This window comes from Hippoglossus stenolepis, chromosome 8 (genome assembly GCF_022539355.2).
Source record: "Hippoglossus stenolepis isolate QCI-W04-F060 chromosome 8, HSTE1.2, whole genome shotgun sequence".
NCBI classification, from domain to species: domain Eukaryota; kingdom Metazoa; phylum Chordata; class Actinopteri; order Pleuronectiformes; family Pleuronectidae; genus Hippoglossus; species Hippoglossus stenolepis.
In genome coordinates, this window is record NC_061490.1 from 11,470,255 (window position 1) to 11,489,924 (window position 19,670).

Genomic DNA, 19,670 nt, shown 5'->3' on the forward strand with positions numbered 1-19,670 from the left:
CATGACGAGCAATTTTTCCTTCCAACAATCTCACAGTGAAAAACATACTCGCCCCGAAAGAAGGAGAGGGGATGAAGGGGTAGGGGAGAAGAATAAACGAAAAGGGATGCGGAGAAAGAAAGAGACAGAAGAAGCAAACAAGGGGAGAAGACAGATAAATATTAGACAAGGAGGAGACAGAAATGGTTTCGCTTTAGCAGTGAGACACTGACCATTAAAGCACTTTTTGAGAGGGCCGTGAGGAAGAGAAAGACAAGGATGAAGGACAAAAAGGATGAAGTGTGGGAGAGTATCAGATCAACACATCTACATAGTGAGGTAAAAATCATTTTAAAAGAAGTTGTAATTAACAAAGGACTAGAGATGTTCCAATGAAACATTTTGGTTACGACATTGCAGCACTGAGCCGTATCAATCACAGAAGTATTTACTATTCCTGGTAAACCTACAAACTCAGAGGTACACATCAAGCAGACAAGCACCAATGTCCCATCAAAAAATGAAACATGATCAAACCCTCTTGCAAATGAATGTACTCAAATGCAAATTAGAAGCTAAGGCAACGCGAAAGCCATCAAAACTGAGCTAGTTCAACTGTGACCCACTTTCTTGAGACTCTGCTATTCTGTTTTAGTGTCTCTCTTACAGGTATACAGACACCAAGTGGTGTTTAATGTGGAAAAATGATGGCTGTCAAAGTGACATTCATTTCTTATTGAATTGTATAATTTTATGTATTGTAAGATGGATGGTGGGAGAGGTTGTTTTATAGCTGCAGATATTCAGGTACAGAAATCTAATTATATTGAACAGCGACAGTAAATGTTTCTCAACACTTTCTGGAACCAGGATCTTTGTGTGATCATTGGATGGTTCAAGTGAAGAGAATGAGACAAAAACAAACCTTTCCAAAGATTTTAAATATCAGTATCCATAACAGCAAGTTTTAACCTGACATATTTTTCTATTACACCATTTTGAATGCGTCTTTATTTGCTGAGAGATCCGGGGACGTACTGTCGTCAGATTCTGTGACCGACACATAGAAATCCAGCAGAAAACAACATACGGCTGCTTTTCACCACACTCACTCACTTCCTGAAAGACAACTGCCACCAATCCACAAAATTATAGGCTCAAATTAGATCTGTGACAAGACGAGTAGCGGAGCAAACATCAAGCCTTAGCAGATGCTTTAACACAGGATCTGCTATCAAAAGGGAGGGTGGGAGACAACAAAGGGAGGAGAGGCAGGGAGGGAGAGAGACAGGTTGTTTCAGAACGGCGCTCGAGGGACACGAGAACAACTGTGAAAACAAAGAAAGGTGAAAAGATAAAGTGATCAATGGTTTAAACTACAAGATAAGAGGAAAAACTGTAGGCCTCTGTTTTTGAGTGAACTGTGCCATATGTGTGTTTATGAGTACATCAGCATTTTTTAAATGTGTGATTAATGTCTTTCCATGGCTGAGGAGACCCCATGCTGAGAGAAACGCCTCAAGAGTTGATACAAACTCTTCTTCAGTCTGACACCAGTCAACTCTCTGATGTATTACAGCCCAACGATGCAATATAGTACTTCAAGTGTATCTGTAACACTAATACTACTCCTACCACATACTACTACTGTTACTTCTATTGATGATAATAATCATCATCCTCACTTTCAACATCATCATAATCATGATAGACAAAAACTAAATCAAAATATCAGTTTAAAACATGTTAAATTCCTTAATAAATAACACACTTTGACAGATGTGACTAATTAAAAGAGCAGATCATCGGTCTTTTGATATTCAAATCAAAAACAGTGTTCAAGTCTGACAGCCTGTGTTTTACAGTGAGACCTTCAAAAATGCTCCAGCAGCATCAGAAAGAAACATCAAGATTTCTGCCAATAACATAAATAATACTCTTAGTCTAAATAACTGATGATCAGTTACTGGCAAGTATATTAGTAATGTTATCGTTTATCACACATTATGAAAGCCAAAATATAACAGGCCCAATTACACCAAATGTTGACATTGCCAGTGACTGATTTTACTTTAACAACCATTTTGGAAAATAGTAGGTGGGCTGATATTTAAGTCAAATTCCATTAAACATGTCCAATTGAAAAAATAAGTGGTCATGGATGTTAGTCAGTGTTTTCATGGAAAAAACCCAGATAAGGCTGGTTCTCAGATGAGTGCTTGAAAGACTGGGAACATCAAGCCTCATTTGCAGGGAGACAAATATTTGAGGTTTGGCAGAGAAAAAAAAAACATGGTCCAAATCCTTATATAAACCGTTTCTTAGCAAATATAATTGCTTGGTTGAGTTTGTTGATGGTAGTAAACAGACTGGGAAACTCAACTCGGGGCTGAATTCAAGGTAGAGCTTACTGACAAGGCAAGAGTGCCCCCTTGTGGTTAGAAATAGTAATGACATCCATTGTACACAATAAGAAAATTAAATATTTTTTAAGTAAATAAGAATAACAGCAGTGTGACTTTTGTTGTTGTTGTTAAATGACTTCCAGTAATTGTATTTATAAACCAGTACAATTAGACAATTCTTACCGGTCATCTTGTATCCACTGGCAGCCAGCTGTCCAGCCATGTACTCTCCATCTGAGCTGTTGTGACTGCAGCCCCATGTTTTCATCCAGATCTTCTGTGTCCCAGGGATCAAACTAAAAATTAAATATGTGCTTTGTCATATGAAGTGTGGAAATGATAAAAGCAATTCAAATTAACATACAGAAAGGTCAAATGATTGGGATTGTCATTGTTCATCTATTGTTATTAAATACAGCAGGAGAGACATCAAACTTAATGCTAAGCTCATCAGAAGCCATCTACCAAATTCTGGTGCCGACCAAACAACCAGACCAACACCGCTCGGGTCTGGGTCTGCTCCTTAACAGTCGCTGGTGTGGTTCTTTGGTATGTGACAGCAGTAGACTGACCTGTCAGCTTGGAGCTCCTCATTGATCGGAAGCTCTTTTCTCTTCCTGGACCTTGGCATGATGCTCTTTCTTGCAGTCAGTCTCTCTTGAGGAGTGGGGTCACTAGAAGACACCATGTCTTCGATGTCTTCAATCAGAGAGTCACAGGTGGACGGCATGATGCTCTGAAAGATAGACAGAACTTTACATTATTCTAGTCTCTTATATAATTAGTCAAAATTCAAACAAAAACTGATTTTAGACACCCAAAGAAACTTCTTTCTGGTAATTATATAAAAAGCCATGTTGTAAAATGATTTACAACACCGGAGCAATAATAACTAATTACCTGTTAAAATCTCTAAAGTACGTTGATTATCATTTCTTATATATAAAAAATCTGGTCAGTAAGATAAGATAGTGTGAGTTTATTACGTTAATGAAGACAAATGTGATTCTTAAAACGCTTGCTTACCAACATTAGATTAAATGACAATAACACTGTAAGTGTAACAATTAATATATTAATCAGACTTCTTGTAAATGTAAAGTCAGACTAACACAGTAAAGGTGGAATGCAATAACTAATATTTATATTACTGATTAGTCTGCAGATTACTGTCTCGACTTAATCAGTCATTTGGTCTCTAAAACATCAGGAAACAGTGAATAAATTATCCATTTTTGCAATTGCCAGTACACTGTACAAAAATGATCCAAAATCCAAAGATATTTAAATAACTAAAGGACACGTGAAAGCAAACGATTTTTCACATTTGAGGTAATCAAGTGAATTGTTTTCTATATTATATAATAAATTTAGTCAATTGTCAAATAAATACAGAGTATTTTATCTAACTAACCATTTTATCACTGCAGCTCTATATTACAGTGGAAATTATTAGATAACTGATATGTGCATTTGGTTTACTTATGTGCATTGTTATTAGAAATTGTGTTAAATTCATGACAATATGTTAAGTAAACAATATATTCATGATAAATAGACATGAATTATTTTATCTTATAATCTCTGTCTGTATTTATGTATGTGGAACCTATATCATGGAATCAGCTTTACACTTGGCAGTAGTGATAATGAGCCAGGAAAGTGCGGTTTCAGATTTGTGTGATTTGGACACTCAATGCATTTAATACTATTAATGTAGGAGCCAAAGTGTATATTTAGTCTGTAACTTGTAATTTTGTATTTAGGCTGCAGATATTTGCTTTATTATAATTTCTGGATAAGGGGGCAAGCCATCTGGTTTCTCTTCTCCTATTATTTGGCAGGTTATAGACAAAGACACGAGTAGAACTCAACAAAAGCCACAAAAGTCGAGCTTGACTGAACTTTTGAATAAACAGGTGAACAGCTCTTTGTCCAGCAGCAGGTCTCTACTTGCTGCAGCTCAATATCTACAGGTCCCCTTTACAGTTTCTTAAAGAAATGTGCTACCAGCATCACCTCAGGCAAAGCAAACAGCCAGTTCCAAACAGGCAGGTTTAGAACAGGCCCTGCACTAGTGAACAACAAATAGAGAGAGATGTAGAAGGTGTGCAGATTGACCAGCAGTTCGGTGAACAACAGTTTGATTCTCAGGTTTGTGTATGAAGCGTTTGAATCTGCAGACTGACAGTGAGAGAGCAGCCGTCTCATGAGCTCTAAACCTCTGCTGGGGACACAACCAAAACAAATGAAGTTAACTAGTCATTCTAATGACAGCAAAGCACCTGTGTCTTCTAACACAAAAATAAACTTTAACTCATCTTGTAGTTCACCTGAGACTCACATATTTCTATACTGTGTGTAGGAATGTATTTAATTACTGTGCTGAACCAGCAACAAGTTGAAGTTGAAGCCATAGTTCAAACAGGTAAGTAGGTCAAACATCCCATTTACTGAAACGTCTGTATGCATTTAGTTTAACTCTAACACTTGAGTTAGAAATGTGAAAACTAAGGCAATGAAACCTCGTCATATAATTACTGTTTGTCGTTTTATAGAAAATATTTGACTTTCTTGCAAGTAACTCCTAAAATAAAAGCTTCTATCACACCTGCTGCTGTAGCCATTAGCTACACGTGGAGCTAATAACATAATTACAGGTGATACGTAGGTGTGGACTGTTAATTCTGATATAAACTGAAGTTAACCAGCCTGTGATGATATTTTAACCTTCCCAGCTAATGTTGTCATTGTTTACACCCCACGTTCACCTATAAACTAGCTGAACACACACGCTACGTGATTTGCGTTAGCTGCCGCTGACTGATACAAGCCAGAAACGTGTGTTCAGGTTTACTTTGACGGTTATTTGACAACCTGGAGTTTGATTTTGACGTCTAACGTGTCCGAGCTACCTGTTAGCATGGCTAGCCTCACTGGCTAGCTACTACCCACGTGCCCTTCAATTTGAGCAGAAAGACTGGTTAAGACGCTGTTAAAGTCTCTTACCTCGGTTGTAACGTGGTTCTTGGTTCAGATAAATCGGATTCCTAATGTTAGTGTGGTCTGAAAATGAAAACAATATAGTCTTTACGCCATCAAAACATTGTGACAACTCTCAAACCGCCATATTTGAGCGTAGGGACGGTGGGGAAAGAGGGACAAATTAGTCGCGTTTGAATTTCGCCCGTGTGGGAGGTTAATCCTGCATTATATAATTTGAAGGATATATGAAGCAATATATAATAATAATAATAATAATAATACCTTCCTATACAAACTTTAAGTGCTTCACAGGAGAATAAAACAAAAACTTCAATATATATACATAAATGTGATATGGATTATAAATATGGATATCCAAGTCAAATTGTGCTTTCTTTCCTCTGTATAAATTTCCTGAAAAACAAATTGCAAACTAAAGAAGAATCTTAAACAAGATTTTAATTCCTTATTTATATTCTTTATTCAAATTTTCAATTACAAACGCCCAGAGTACAAAAACAAATCCATTTCACCCTCCCCCCCCGGCAACAAATACAACTCATATTCCTCATTTGAACAGATGTTAAAGAAACCGTTTATATAACTGAACAACACACGTCAAAAACATCAAATTAGTTTAACATTCAACTGCACACAGATACTTTCACCCATGCCTTCAGATTGCAAAAAGAAAATGTAATGCGATATTACAGCTCGGTTTTTTTTTCTCGTAATTAGTGGAAACAGGCATCAATATTATAATTTTACAGTCAATTCTTTCCCAGCAAACAGTTAACTTTTCACATAACCATTACAGAATATTCATGGATCAGTCTATTGTATTTGGTAACAGCTTAAGAATAGCCATAAGAAAAATAGCAGGAACAACAATGCTGTTTCAATCTGGACTATAGTTGACCGTTTAGACTAACGATAACTTTCTGCAAGGTCTAATCACACATCAGAATCGCATATTAGAAATGTCATTTTAAGAGTCACCCATAACACATTTAATTAGCAGTGCATTACAATCTTTTAACATTCCATTAGAAACCAGTGGAAAGGTACAATCTCCCAATTCCCAAATTCATGTTTCCATCACATAAAAGTGGATAAAATATTATGACCAGATTCTGGTCGCTTGTAATTGATGGAGTGAATGAAATTTCATTCCTGATGTAAAGGGACTGAGAAAATACGGTTAGTGGGCCAAACTGGGGAAACAAATTAGACTTTTCCATAAATACATATAAAATACAGATATAAATATGTCTATAGGAAAATGTTTTGTGAAACACAGCATTTCTGTGTGTTTAAGTCCGATTTCAGTCACGTATGATAGGGGCACAAACTTCACAAAGTTCTGCAGACTAGGAAACCGTGTTTTCTCCTCAAATGCATGGATACGGTTCAGGGTTACTAGTAAAGAAACTACTTCTTTTGACAGGCTTCAAAACTCTGAAAGTGAAAATGGCAGAAAAGCCCCAAAAATAGGAAAAGTTAGTCAGACTCCCTCACATCATTCTGAAAGTAAAACGGACACACGGTGTCACAGAAGCAAAGCTCCCTTCACACGTCAGCAATGGGCGACCAGGTAACCAATCCTGGTTCAGTGGTGTATAAAGACACACAGGCTACGTCTCTTAAAGGGATGATAGGCTAACTTTTAAGAAATACCTGCATTATTGAATGTGTAAATCTTATCCATTAGGTCAATGAGATGCAAAAAAAAACACTGACAAAAAAAGCTTATGGAAAACATCCAAATAAACAAAACCAAAAGAAATATTGCAACACATTTTTCCACTTAACCATTTATCGACTGTGCACTCCAGTTTTCAAATTTAAGATGTGACAGCAAGAGGCTGTTTTAAGAGCAAAGGCATTCTCATTACTACATCAGGGCATGAGTGGAATCTCGCACACCTCAAAAGACAAAAGTGCGATGTAATATCCCATATCACAAAATCAAAATAATGTTGTTGCTATGACAAAAGGGGGAATTCAAACACTCCAACACACTATGGCATTTACCTCTACGCCCTATTACTATCGTCAAACATTAAGTGAGAGGTAGCCTACAGTACCTTGTGCACTGAAAAATTTAGAAAACTGTACATCAATTTACACATGGCAGGCTTACTCTTTAGCAAGCTCGATCTTTAGACGTTGACTCACACATGCTGCATACGCAAAGTACTCAAGCGCAAATCAATCAGGTCGGGGAGGAGTTAGCACTAACAGCAGCGATAGGTCCTGCGGCTAAAAGCCAAGGGTTTCACACAAGATGTTGGTTGTCTGTTATTATCGGGGATGGTGTCAAACGCAAGAAGCTATTAGACGTGAAAAGCAACAGATTCTCCTCATACTTATGGGGGGGAAATAATCACATCCTTTCAGTTCTTACTTCACCAAGTCCCCAATATATTACCAAGACTTTGTTGTACTGAATTTGAATTTGTTATGGTGAAAAGAGCCCTTCAATCAAGCCTCATTTAGTGGCAGTTTCTTAGGTGACCATGATATAATTAGATATTTCTACAGTATTAAAATCTATTAAAATTCAACACTTACTAAACCTAAAAAGACTAATACTCACCTGTCCTCTTTCCTACACTGCTTTCAGTCCACACTGAGTAGGCAGCGTGCGCATCAAGTGGTTAGAAGTCAAATGTTTGTGATAAGCTCAAACCACAGTGTAATTTCACAGCACACAGTCTAACTGAGGAGGCTTTATGGGAAGTTTTTGTTATGGCAGCTTCTGCTGATGACTATGGCAGGAACGTGGGAAAAGAAGCAAGAAAGAGGGAGTTTCGGTCCTGAATTCACAAATAGGGATAAGGATGGACGACTTCAGAACGATTTTCAAGTTTGTACATCAGGTGTTTTTGTTTAATCCAAATTTACCCAGGAGGGAGGGCTTTTCTGGCCTCTGTTATGCAAGGTTAGACATCACTTTGTTCAACGTTTTCATTTGTCATTGCAGGATGGCCAATCGATCAGCAGGTGTAAGGCTGATCAGGTTAACAGGTAAAAAAATAAAAGACTGCATGCTCGTCTTCATTAAGAGCATTTAGGCCGCACAAACCATTGCTTTTTTTTTACAGTTTAAATTTGAAAATTTACCTGGGGCACATCAAACACAGTCCCTCATGCCACTCTAAATAGTGCTTTAATGTACATAGGCTTTAGAACTATCCTGACAAGTGTTGGACACGAGAGGTGACCAAAGCCTAACCCTGTCTAACCCAAAGGTAAATTAACAACTGTATCATGGATGATTCGCACCAGAATTGCCCCATTTTCCATTTCATATTTATTTTAACCTCTAAAATGTTCTACATTTGAACAATGAAAAATGCCTATTAAACAGCCAACAGTATGAGCAGTCAATCACAGATCCAATCATTAAGATGTCTTTAGCATCTCTTCTGCCCCAAAACACTTGACATTAACACATTTTAAACTCGCGGTTACGTCTCAGGATGGATTACCTGGAAGAATTTGGAAAACTGACAAAAGATGCATCAGTGGGAACTAACAACATTCTATCGTTGCCAAAACACAGATTTACAAGCCTGACAAATCCTCAGATGCAGCATCCTTTAACAGTAAACACAGTTTTCATCTTCCCTGCTCTTGAGAGGGTTTTACCAAAGGTTCAGAGTGTTTAACCGATTGTAAATGCACCTCAGGGGCATTGATGCTAAGCCCAGTCACAGAGAATGTGTGTTAATGCCAGGTAATGTGGGGGTATTTTCAAACTCCTCTCGGTACAGTGACGTGAACCTCAGACAACAAAGCAAGGTGGAAATCCTTCCCCTCGCTGTTTATGCTTAACCAGACAGAAAAGGCTTTCAGATGTCCACCAATGCTCAGCTACACTGGAGGCCTTACATCGCCTGAGACCTGGATTAATGGATATGTCTGCACACTGATCAGTCGTTTCTTCGTGTGAAATGGTTCAAGGCTGTTCATCTCGCACACCGTAAGAGAACATGGCATTTCCTCCCACCGGGACTGAAAGGGGTGCTCATCGCTTCCTCTCCCATCTATTTAAAATTGGCTTCCTTTAACTACACAGTCAGTCACAGGCATCAAAACCCTCACTTTTCTCCACCTCACTCGCATGCGCTTCATCTGAATTACTGTTAGCTAATGCTAGCTGCACAGGAGGTCATCCAGGCAGGAGGGTATTTTATCAAAGTCATAGGCTTCGAACAAATCACTAATCCCCTGGTCGTCTCCCAAACCTAAAAGGTAGTCCTCTTGGTCCAGAAGAGGAGGCCCGAGATTCAAGAAAGGCCCCAAGGAGGCAGGGATCTGGTCTTCTGTCTGCTGGAGGAGACTGGTGTAAGGGGACGAAATGGGGGAGAGAGTCGTCACAGAGACTGCTGAGGTGGAGGAAGGCAGTGCCAGGGTGTTGCCGGGAGAATTGGCCGTGCAGCTTGGATCTGTGAGATGAAAATGGAGTCAACTGGTTATTATCTTTACCTGGCCATGAGATTGAATGTGTCATAGTGCTTGTTGCACTAGAAACCAAATTTGACTTCTGGGTGTCACACAGATTGTTTGTTTTGTTGTACTAGTGAATCAGAGTTTTTAATGAACAGCAGCATGGATACAAGCAAGTTGTTTATTTAACAGTTTGGATTAAAGAGTTAACCAGCCATCTTAGATAGCCATGGCCACATTTTATTCTAACAACAGTTTAGCTTAATATTGCACAATTAACACTCATCTTTATTCAAGATTAGATTTTTTTTGTTCAGAACAAATGCCAAACGGCAAGACTGGCATCAGTGGATTCACTTCAACTTGTTTATGGTAAGACTTTACAAGCATGGAGGACTGTATCAACACTTTACATAAATGTTTGTACTAGGGTTAGAAAATTAATCAATTCTCCTTTATAGCCACAGTACTGGTTGTTTAGTCTGTCAGTAAATTTGATACAGATGATGACACCTAAAGGCTTTGTCAATACCCAGATTGGTAATCTAGCAACACTAGACCAAGTGGTATATTGCCAATATGTCAAGTTAGAATAATCATTAAGTAATGATCAAACGCCGTTGTACTTTAAGCTCAATGTTAACGTGACACCCATGACTTAAAATCATGCCTTAAAGGACCCTGTTCTGAGCTACACAGAAAACACTTAGCAGAAAGAGTCAGAAATAAATACTGTAGGAAACGCTGCAGATATGCCACAGACAAAATCTCACCAACTCTCTTGCTTATAAATAAATAAAATTCTCTATAATGTATATATAAAACTGACCACTGACACATTGAGGCAGATGAAGTCAAGTCTAACAAACCTCAGCTTGTAAAACACAGCTACCTGCCTATGTTGATCTGAAACAAACCTTGAAGGACTTTGAGAAAAGGAGAGTTCCCGTTGATGTCTGTGTTTCCATTTTTTACAGGACTCCTGGGGTCGTTCTCCTCATCTGGACACAGCAGGACTTCGATAGGACCTTTGGTGCTGGTCAGATGGACGGACAAACTCTGGAGGGGAAAGAATATATATATATAGATCTTTGAGTTCAGGTTAGACAACTGACAGAAGTGCACTTGATATGATGGAAAGACAGATGCTGGAAGGGTTAGAAAATGGAGTCTGGTTTCCACATGGTCCTCAAAGGTATGTACATAGTAACTGATACACAAAACTGTGCAAACTGCGACAGCATTTTTGTTATAGACCATGCAACAGCTTTAGATACTGAGATGTCATTCTCGAATGTCTTGTAAAACCACTCTGTAAGGGGGAACTTAACTTCCTCAAACTTGCGCTGTGTCCATTTTGAGTTAGTTTTGAAAATTTAGATACCACTTTGCAGTCAAAAGTTAAAGAAATATAACTTTTTACTATCTGTCACAGAGTCCAAATTTGATGCCAGTGTAGCCGTTTTCAGAAATGTCCTGTGGTGGAACTCTGTAAAATTGGGTCTGGACTTTCTGGCAGTTTTCCTTTCACACATACACAACATATCGGGGGGGGTTTCTGACGCATTCACAACAAATTCTCCGCAGGATTCAGGCGAGTGGTGGTGCAGCTGACAGAGGCAGGATGTATAGATTAATTCCTTTTCTGATTTTGTTTACTGCACATTGACACCAGCTCTTATCAGCACAAACTCTCTTGACATCTTCGTTGGTGTCTCCTACGTGAGTGACATCACTTTTTCACTCACAGATATTTGTTGCTTTGTGTGTCTGTCGCGTTCCCCCACTCGCTCGCTGTGAATCCAGCGGGGGATCTACTGCAATGTTCTCACATTGACTTCTGCAGACTTTCTGCTGACATTATACTAGCGAGCCAGGCGGAGAAAGTCTACAGAAACTGCGGAGGCTCTCACTCTGGCATTTGTGTTCGCACATACACCTCTGCAGAGGATCGCCGGAGTTCAGAGAATGTCTGAAAGCAGCTTATGTGCTTGAGTTCAGTAAAAGACACATCTTTCTTCTTAGTATAAAGCCTGGAAGCATGGGGATCCATGCACCTCACTTTGTTAAGAATCTGGAGGCAGATTTATTTTTTCAGACATGCATGTCCCACACACATTACAACACCTGGTGGAAGGTTAAAACTCATACTAATGTTCTCTGAGTAAGACGGGTCAGACAAACAAACTGTTTCTTTCAATGAAATACAAGTCATGGGTCAGATGAGAAGTGAACAGGTACAAGGAATTTCATCGAAATAAAAAAGGACAAACTGCCTTTGTTTGGAATGTTTTTGTGCATTGTTCGTGTATACACACCTCATCAGGGTCAGGTACTTCTAGTTTGGTGTCTGTTGGCGCTTTCACAACAATAACAGTCTGATCTTTGAGGTTTCCCAGCTGCTTCATGTCTTGGTATGTTACATAGGCATATGTGAAGAAGACTGGGTTAAAGAAGTAACACCACAACGTGAGTACATGTTGATACTAACACTGAACCAATGTGTGTACACATGCCCCAATATGTTCATTACGAGACGGCAACTATCCAAACTGGTTCTGAACATGCTGGTGTAAGTTGGATGAATCACTTTACTGTAAAAAAAAAAAGTTTCTTTATGTGGCAATCAATCTAATATTATTTGCATAGCCCATATTTAGATTTCCCAATTTGCTCAAAGGGCAAGTGACGAGCCGAAAAATATTTCATATGGTCTCTAAAGATGATGTTTACCTACAGAATCATGAGATCTTAGCTACAGGCCATTTAAAAACTGAGGTAACTGAAGTAACTAAAGTAATTTTTAACTTTCTGATGACATGTAAACTAAAGACAAAAGGATATTTCTGGTTGCTCTGCAAGTCGCTCATGTGTCTCATATCCAGGCTGCATCTCTGGATGAGTTGTTCGAGCCTCTGTTCTTCTTCTCCCAGCGCAGAAACCTCCGCTGTCAGCCTCTGTCTCTGGCTCAACGCTCCCTCGACTTCTAACAGACTGCAGCCCCTACAGGTGAGAGAAGATTGAAACACAGCAAATTAAAACACATTTAGAACTTTTTTTACTTATGGGTCTTGAAAACAGGGAAATATTTTCCTTAGTTTATCTTCTCGCAGGACACAACTAACAATGAAGAAAGTCAAAGTAACAAATCTGTTGTGGGTCATAAAATAAGAGCAATTCAAAATATATTTAACTGTTAAATGCTTTCTCATTACACAGTCATTCAAGTCAAATATTCAACTATGGACATCTGCAGGTTAAGTGACTAATACAGTGAATTAATCAATGAACCAATGAAGGGAAAATCAACACTAGGCCTTAAGTAAAAGAAACTAGAGATACAATATACTAAAAGCATTCAGGGTTCACCTACTACACTTAATACTTTCAAGGATGCTTTATGGCCTATTCCTAGTCATCGTGTGCTCTTCGTGATAAATGGACAGATGAAGATATAATTAACTTTGCTCTACTTGAGCAGATTGTGGCACAGTGTCCTTATGATGTGGCAACAGCTTGCACGCAGCCACCTGCCCGCCTGTTCACTGAAGCCCAAGGAACACACCGAAGCTGTTTACTGGCCAAAACCATTCAGAACACATCAACCCAAGAAAAACTTTCCTGAGACTTTAAAAAACTTTAAAACTGCAAAGCTGGCACAATCTGCTCAGTTACATTTTGTGACAGAAATACTGTGAAAAGCATTTTGATCAAACTCTCTGCATTGGACTGCTGTAATGTTTGAGGATACAGCTTTTAGATATACAAGTGAGAGACCAAGCTTTCATCAACACCCGGGGCCACACAGGGTGCATGTGCAGTGCATGAGGGCTGTGTCGCTGATCTGCTGCATGTAGCAGGCGTCTCTTTGAAACTCTTGCAGTTTCTGGTACGACTACAGGATTTCCTCAAATAAAAGTAGGTCCATGTACTGAACCAAATACCAGGACTCTATAGTATGAAGTCCTGCATCTACCGGTCCTGCAAACATCTCAAATTAAAAGGCAAGTGAATGGATTCAGTCAACAGAAATGCTTGATTGCGTTTATTTTGAAACGGGTTGAAAACGTTTGAATTTTCACCGTCTATTTTGCTTTGAACTGCAGGACGTGAGAAAGTAAGCGAGACCCTGAATCACTAGAGGGGCAGTGTGGCTCACGCAGGGGAGTGTGGCTTCTCTAACCTGGTAACATGGGCGCCAAAATGAAAAGCAAGACTTTCCGCGACGAACATGTGCCGCTCACACATCCAGTAGCCTGGCCGTAAATTACATTTTTAGATCTAATTTCACTAGATTGAAACTAGAAATTGTGTTCAGTAGATCTATTTTATAGGGTGTTGTGATACTTTTCTGATATTAGTGCACCATGCAACAGAGCTGAGCCTGGTGACAGTCGGCCTGGTCATGATTATGATGGCAGGAAAGGAAGGAGACACAGTATGAATAACAAGAAAGGAGCAGAGGTGGAGGAAGAAAACACAGAGGAACCAGGGGAATTGTCACATCATGTACTCACATTTCTTCCCAATTTTTGTGGGTATGAAAAAACATTGTCCGAAAAAGATGATAATCAACTATGTACTGAACACGACCAAGTGAGAGAAAATGACCACTTACATCCACTGAATGTTGTTCTTTGATTTCTTCTTGATGAGGTGAATGCCCTCGAGTACATTGGTGATATCATACAGCCGCCTCTTCTGAACCTGAAAGTAGAAACGAAGTACAGTTTTTTTATTTAATTGTGTAAATAAACAACCACTAAATTAAGAACCAAACCTTATCCCTGATAGTACCCATTTTCTTTTCCAATGCACGGAGAGGAAACATTAAGAGATTCAAAATACCTGTAAGGTTTCAGCAGCGAGGTTGAGGTCCAAGACGCCATCAGAAGACTGAGCAAGGAGGTCCACAAACTTCTTCGTTAAAAGGCCCAGGGAGGTGTCGTACCGCGTCTTCTCTGGTGGAGATTTGGGTGCTGTGATGAAGAAGAGGAAGCAGGCAAAGGGAAACAGAGAGGACGGACAATGTTTAACATCATTGTACTTGATATTTAACTTTTAGCAGACAAATTCAAACTCAAAGATCCCATGAAGTCAGGAGAAATGTGAATGAGTCACATCACAGGATTCTCATAATCTCTGAGACATCAAAAATAAAAACAGTATAAACAAATCCAACTTTGCAGATTCAACTCTTAGGAATTACGTTTAACAACGTGGCAGTTTTTGTCCCTGATCACAATGAAATATTTAATATCTAAAACACATCATAATGTTCGGAAAACAAAATGGGGTCATTTTGTGTTTTTATTTTTCCCCGTCAGGAAATGGTGGAGGCAAATGACTCAATCAGTCGCAATCAGCTGAGGATGTGTGACTTGCATGAAAAGGGGAACAAAGGCTGCATGACAGGTCAAGCAACGGACTGAAGTTCACTTGAGATATTGATAATCACCGGCTGGAAACATTTGAAGTAAAGTATAACATTTGGATCCTTACCAGCTGTTTGTGTATTTTGTTATCGGTAGCTATGAGCTGATTTCACCAGTTCCTCTCATTCAACAGTTACAGTACTTTAGAGGAGCACAGGGGTCGCAGCAGCCCCCTGACCTCAATCTCCTCAACATCCTGTGGCTGGAGTCAATGATATCTAACATTACTGCAATATAGTGGCTGACCACGCAACATGAACACAGCAATTCGGGTGCAAAGTTTCTTTTTTCCAATAATATCCAACTTCACTAAACTGTGCAGGAGGCAGAGGCCCTGAAAAGATTTATTTCATGTCTGTTTTTCCCCATTGAGGGTTCATGAGGGCTTTATGTTGTGGCCAAACTTTGTTTACACAGAGAGACTAAATCAACAATTTTTTAATGTGTGTGTTCATTTCAGCTCCAATGACCTTTCTGGAACAAACCAATTTTACATTTAAATTGTTGTATTTGGTGCTGTGACATAATTTAGACACCACAGAGACTTTACTATTTACGTGCGACTCAAATGTGATACAATTTGTTCTAAGACTAAAACTATACCAGGAAACTATGAACCACAAGAAAAAGTGCTGATGCTGCAAAAACTGAGAATAAACTGGTTCTTTGAATCTTGTTGATGAGGTCAACACTCATGTTCAGCTGAGTGTAAATCTGTTCAATTTTTTTAAAAATGTGCAAAGCAGCCGCAACGAGCCTGTTACTGTGTATAAAGACTGGTGTGGTCCACTTCTCCCACAGGACGACCCTTAATCACTGTGCTGTGAATATTGGCTTAAACGTATTAACTGGATGTCAGTGAGTTATTATATTTCATATTATTATAGCTTCTTACTTCTGGGTGTCTTTAACCTTCCTCCATTGGTCGCTGCTGCCGCTCCTCGGCCTCTGGGAGTTCTTGTTGTTTCTGACTGGTACTGGTGATCTGAATCATCGAGCGCCAACCGCCTTTTTGCCTAGAAAGTCAAAAAAGATGTGGTTAAAAGCAGGTATTGGTGTTCTTGCCTTCATCTGATGGATCCTCACAGGTAACAATGGTGCACTCTAGCTTTGACTCTATCTTCAATGTTTATAATGGATAGAACATAAATCAATGCAAGTATAATAGAGACGGCATGTTTGCAGTCTTTTCCATTTAATTTCCTATAACCAGTGGGAACCATGAAGACAAGATCAAATCTGTCAGGACATTAGAAGTTTTTCATCAAAATCCGACTGTATCTTGGTGACATCGTGTCCCACACACGTCTGATGCGTCATGAAACCCGAAAGATTTCTTCTTTTCCGCGTTGAGGGACGAAGGTGGTGATAGCGCTCACAATGGAAGCTGAAAAGCCACGTGTGAGCTTATTGTTCATCTGATGTCTGCATTCATCTCAAAGTCAAAGTTATGGGTCACCAGTGTTTAACAAGTTCTAGAAAATGATTACAAATTCACTTCAGCCAAGTTCCTAGCTTACCATGACTAAACCAAATATGTCCATTGTCTCAGATTCAGTAGTACACTTAAAAACATGAATCCAACATGTATAGGCCTGTTTAAGCAACATGGTCCACATCCTTGATCCTCTATGTTGCAATTAATGGACGACGAACATTGTTGAACCAACAATTTACTGTTTATTTAGTGAAAAACTGAATAAGTTTCCTACAGCCAGTATACATTGGCCTTCTGGTCATCATCACTGTTACTTGGTGGGGTCTTGGTGATTAATTATAATCATCAACCATTAAGATGCATGTGTTGACAAGAATCAACCCTGTTTGAGTGTCTTTGAGCAACACCCCAGTTTCAGAGTGCTGCTTTACTGCATTTCCCTCTAAACCCCAGGTAGATGAGAAGTCAGTTGACCTGCAGTATGGTATATTGTTTTACTCGTGGTTAAACCTTGATGTGGACCTGATATAAAGGAAATAATATGCCCTCTGTTGACAGCCAAAATGTCAGCCATTTTATATCAGCAAGCAGCTCCCCTCACCCCCTGCCTGCTCATGGCTCCAGCCTGAGACACACGTTCTGCTTTGCTTCATTAGAGATGAAACAAACAAAACAAAACCAACCAACACCCAACAGTTCTGATCAAACTATTCCTGTGTGGTTTGTGCATGTTCAGATTACAGGAAACGTGCAGCAGCACCAAAAAGCAACAAAGTCAAGTTTCACTTTACTTTTTGCATGAAAGGCACCACAGCGTTGGCACTTTATTCACAGAAGAGAAGGGACACGAGACATCCGTGATAAAAATTAAGGTCAAGGGCGACAACGAGTGTTAATGTTGTCCTCTGATAATCTACACAGCGACTAGCATGGGGAGCTAACACATTTCTCCCAAGCTTCATCCAAGTTTGGCTCGCATCTTCAGGGGACGACTGGGAGGAATATCTGCCCAGTCGCTTCCAAGCTGGGGTCAATGTTTAGCTGGGGAACTTTAGCCCCTCGTGTGTTGTTAGGAAGCGAGAAAAATGAGCTAACTGGGAGCTGAGCTGCCCAACAAATCCCCCCCCAACCCCCCAAAACGAAAGCAGCCACTAGGCCACCGCTAACGTTACTCATCTCTTACCAATGTTTCCATCTGCCTGCCGGGGTTAAGCGCACTCAAACAAGCACCATGAAGTTAGCTTAGCACGCTATTACATGACAGCTCCGCGTACTCACAAACGCGAAACTAACCCAAACTCGCCCGTTCGCCTCCATGCAGCCGACGAACCACTCCACCAGCCCAGCCTGGTAACTCAGCTAGCGGTGGTTAGTTAGCCGCCTCGCTGGGGCTGAGTCGTGGGAATGCCCTGGCTAAGTAGCTAGTAGCGTTAGCTGCCCGAAGACAACAAGCTCGGCTAAGCTAGCCGGCTAACCTTCAGCCGTGTTTCGTGGCTAGTAGTAGCAAGCTAATGTTTTCAAACGAGCTGTGTTTAGAGATTATTACCGGCGGTCTCCCCAGAGCCGGTCGTTGTCCCCCTCCGTTTGCTGCAGCCTGTTGTGGAGTTGTGTAAATGTTGTTTATCTGCGGCTCGGATAAACACACATTTGATGTCTGTGTAACGTTGCAAGGCGGTGAGGTGGTGATTATTTGGATGTACGTCGCGTTGGATTGTCCCGGGTTTAAACGATCCGAGAGCGTGGTTAAAATGATATTATTGTCCAGAGCAGAGCCCCCGACCCCCGCTAAAATCACTTTGTCCGGAGCCGAGGAGAGCCCTCTTCTCATCTTGCGTACTCGGGGTAACCCCTTTCTCGTCTCCGTACTTTCGAGCCCGTGTGGCCGCTAATCCGCCGCAATAGTTTCAAAAATAATCAGACCGAAGTGAAGCTGGAAGTCTGATCCATCGACTTCTGTCAAGTATTTTTCTTTAAGAACGTGCATTTAGGCAGATGCAACGGATTAAAAAGTAGCGCAACTCTCGTTTCTCCCGTCCAGAAATGGCTTCAGGAAACGGCCTGATGAATGAAGGGATACGGTTTACGCGCTCAAGAGCCCTCCCGCGAAACTCAGATTTCCCGGGAAATTTTCAAACAGAATTAGCATGCCACGCGCTATTGGCGGGTCCGAAACGAGTCTCCGCCCACTTCACGGCCGCGCCGACCAATGGCGGCTCAGGATCTAGTGCGCCACGTGTTCATTGGCAGTTGTAAACAGGCGTCGTCACCAGTCACGCCTCGCATGTTCTCTGGCAGGGCTCTAGGTGGCGCAATTGACCAACAGACAGTGAAGTGGTAAATTAAACAACCTACAACTAAACAGAAAACACGATGTACTTACAAATATAATCTACTTTACATCAGCTCAGTATTATTTGAAGTATCTGTACTTTTCTGCTGATGCAGTTAAATAATGCTACAACATTTGTGTCTATTCTAGAGAGAAGCAGCTTCGGGTATTTTAGCAACTCACGTGACATTAAACCTAATTTTCCAAATTTATTTTGTGGGATGTTACATTTGTGAATGACAACATCATGATAAATACTGGATCATTAAAAACTATTCTACTGGTCAGTGTTTTATGTGGTAAAAAAGTAAAAGATGAATTAAAGTACAAAATAAACTACTCTACTCCCCCCCTAAAAAAGGCTCACTTAGATTGTTCATAGTGTGCCACAGTGGCAGTGTCATGTTTGTTTTTAGGGCATCGTGTTTTCTACACAGATCTCTGGGAGTCTATAATCCCTTTATTATTTCATATGCATTATACTTTTTTACAATGTTGGACTCAAAGCAAAATTTAGGATGAAGCTGACAACAAGTAGAAATATTACACATATTTTATATATAGCAGGATTAGGCCCAAAGTAACTTTGTCAAACTGCAAAGCAAAGTCACAGAAGGTCACGCAACACAGAAGCATCAGCATTT

General features: G+C 40.0%; 2 protein-coding genes across 3 annotated transcripts in view; both read right to left on the bottom strand.

Moving 5' to 3' along the window:
- The window catches only part of cdkal1 (CDK5 regulatory subunit associated protein 1-like 1), a 229,058-nt gene extending 223,510 nt beyond the window's left edge, over positions 1–5,548 (bottom strand). The window contains exons 1-3 of the mRNA XM_035164365.2: positions 5,394–5,548; positions 2,957–3,120; positions 2,568–2,680 (exon numbers count right to left, since the gene is read on the bottom strand). Coding sequence (XP_035020256.1) covers positions 2,568–2,680; positions 2,957–3,114 — 271 coding nt within the window. The 5' untranslated portion in view covers positions 3,115–3,120; positions 5,394–5,548. The remainder of the gene's footprint in view (positions 1–2,567; positions 2,681–2,956; positions 3,121–5,393) is intronic.
- Positions 5,549–8,231: 2,683 nt separating this feature from the next.
- LOC118114023 (transcription factor E2F3) lies at positions 8,232–18,805 on the bottom strand. Of its 2 annotated transcripts, none has more exons than XM_035164210.2 (8): positions 18,244–18,805; positions 16,155–16,275; positions 14,673–14,803; positions 14,443–14,531; positions 12,669–12,827; positions 12,143–12,257; positions 10,742–10,883; positions 8,232–9,823 (listed from the first exon to the last, which is right to left on the bottom strand). In XM_035164210.2, exons 1-8 carry the CDS (start codon positions 18,523–18,525, stop codon positions 9,531–9,533), a joined length of 1,332 nt encoding a protein of 443 aa, XP_035020101.1. In that variant the 5' UTR covers positions 18,526–18,805; the 3' UTR covers positions 8,232–9,530. The 2 variants fall into 2 exon arrangements, with proteins under 2 accessions (XP_035020101.1, XP_035020103.1); XM_035164212.2 differs by lacking the exon at positions 18,244–18,805 and adding an exon at positions 17,991–18,146.
- Positions 18,806–19,670: the final 865 nt, after the last annotated feature.

Bases quoted from the DNA above. Each gene is read 5' to 3' on its own strand.
- LOC118114023 (XM_035164210.2), bottom strand. From the start codon at position 18,525: ATGAGAAGAGGGCTCTCCTCGGCTCCGGACAAAGTGATTTTAGCGGGG. The intron at 12,258-12,668 runs ATATCCTTTTGT...AGTCTTCTTCAC, and splicing joins GACTTGCAGAGCAACCAGAA to ATATGCCTATGTAACATACC. The intron at 10,884-12,142 runs GTGTGTATACAC...TTTCCCCTCCAG, and splicing joins AAGTACCTGACCCTGATGAG to AGTTTGTCCGTCCATCTGAC.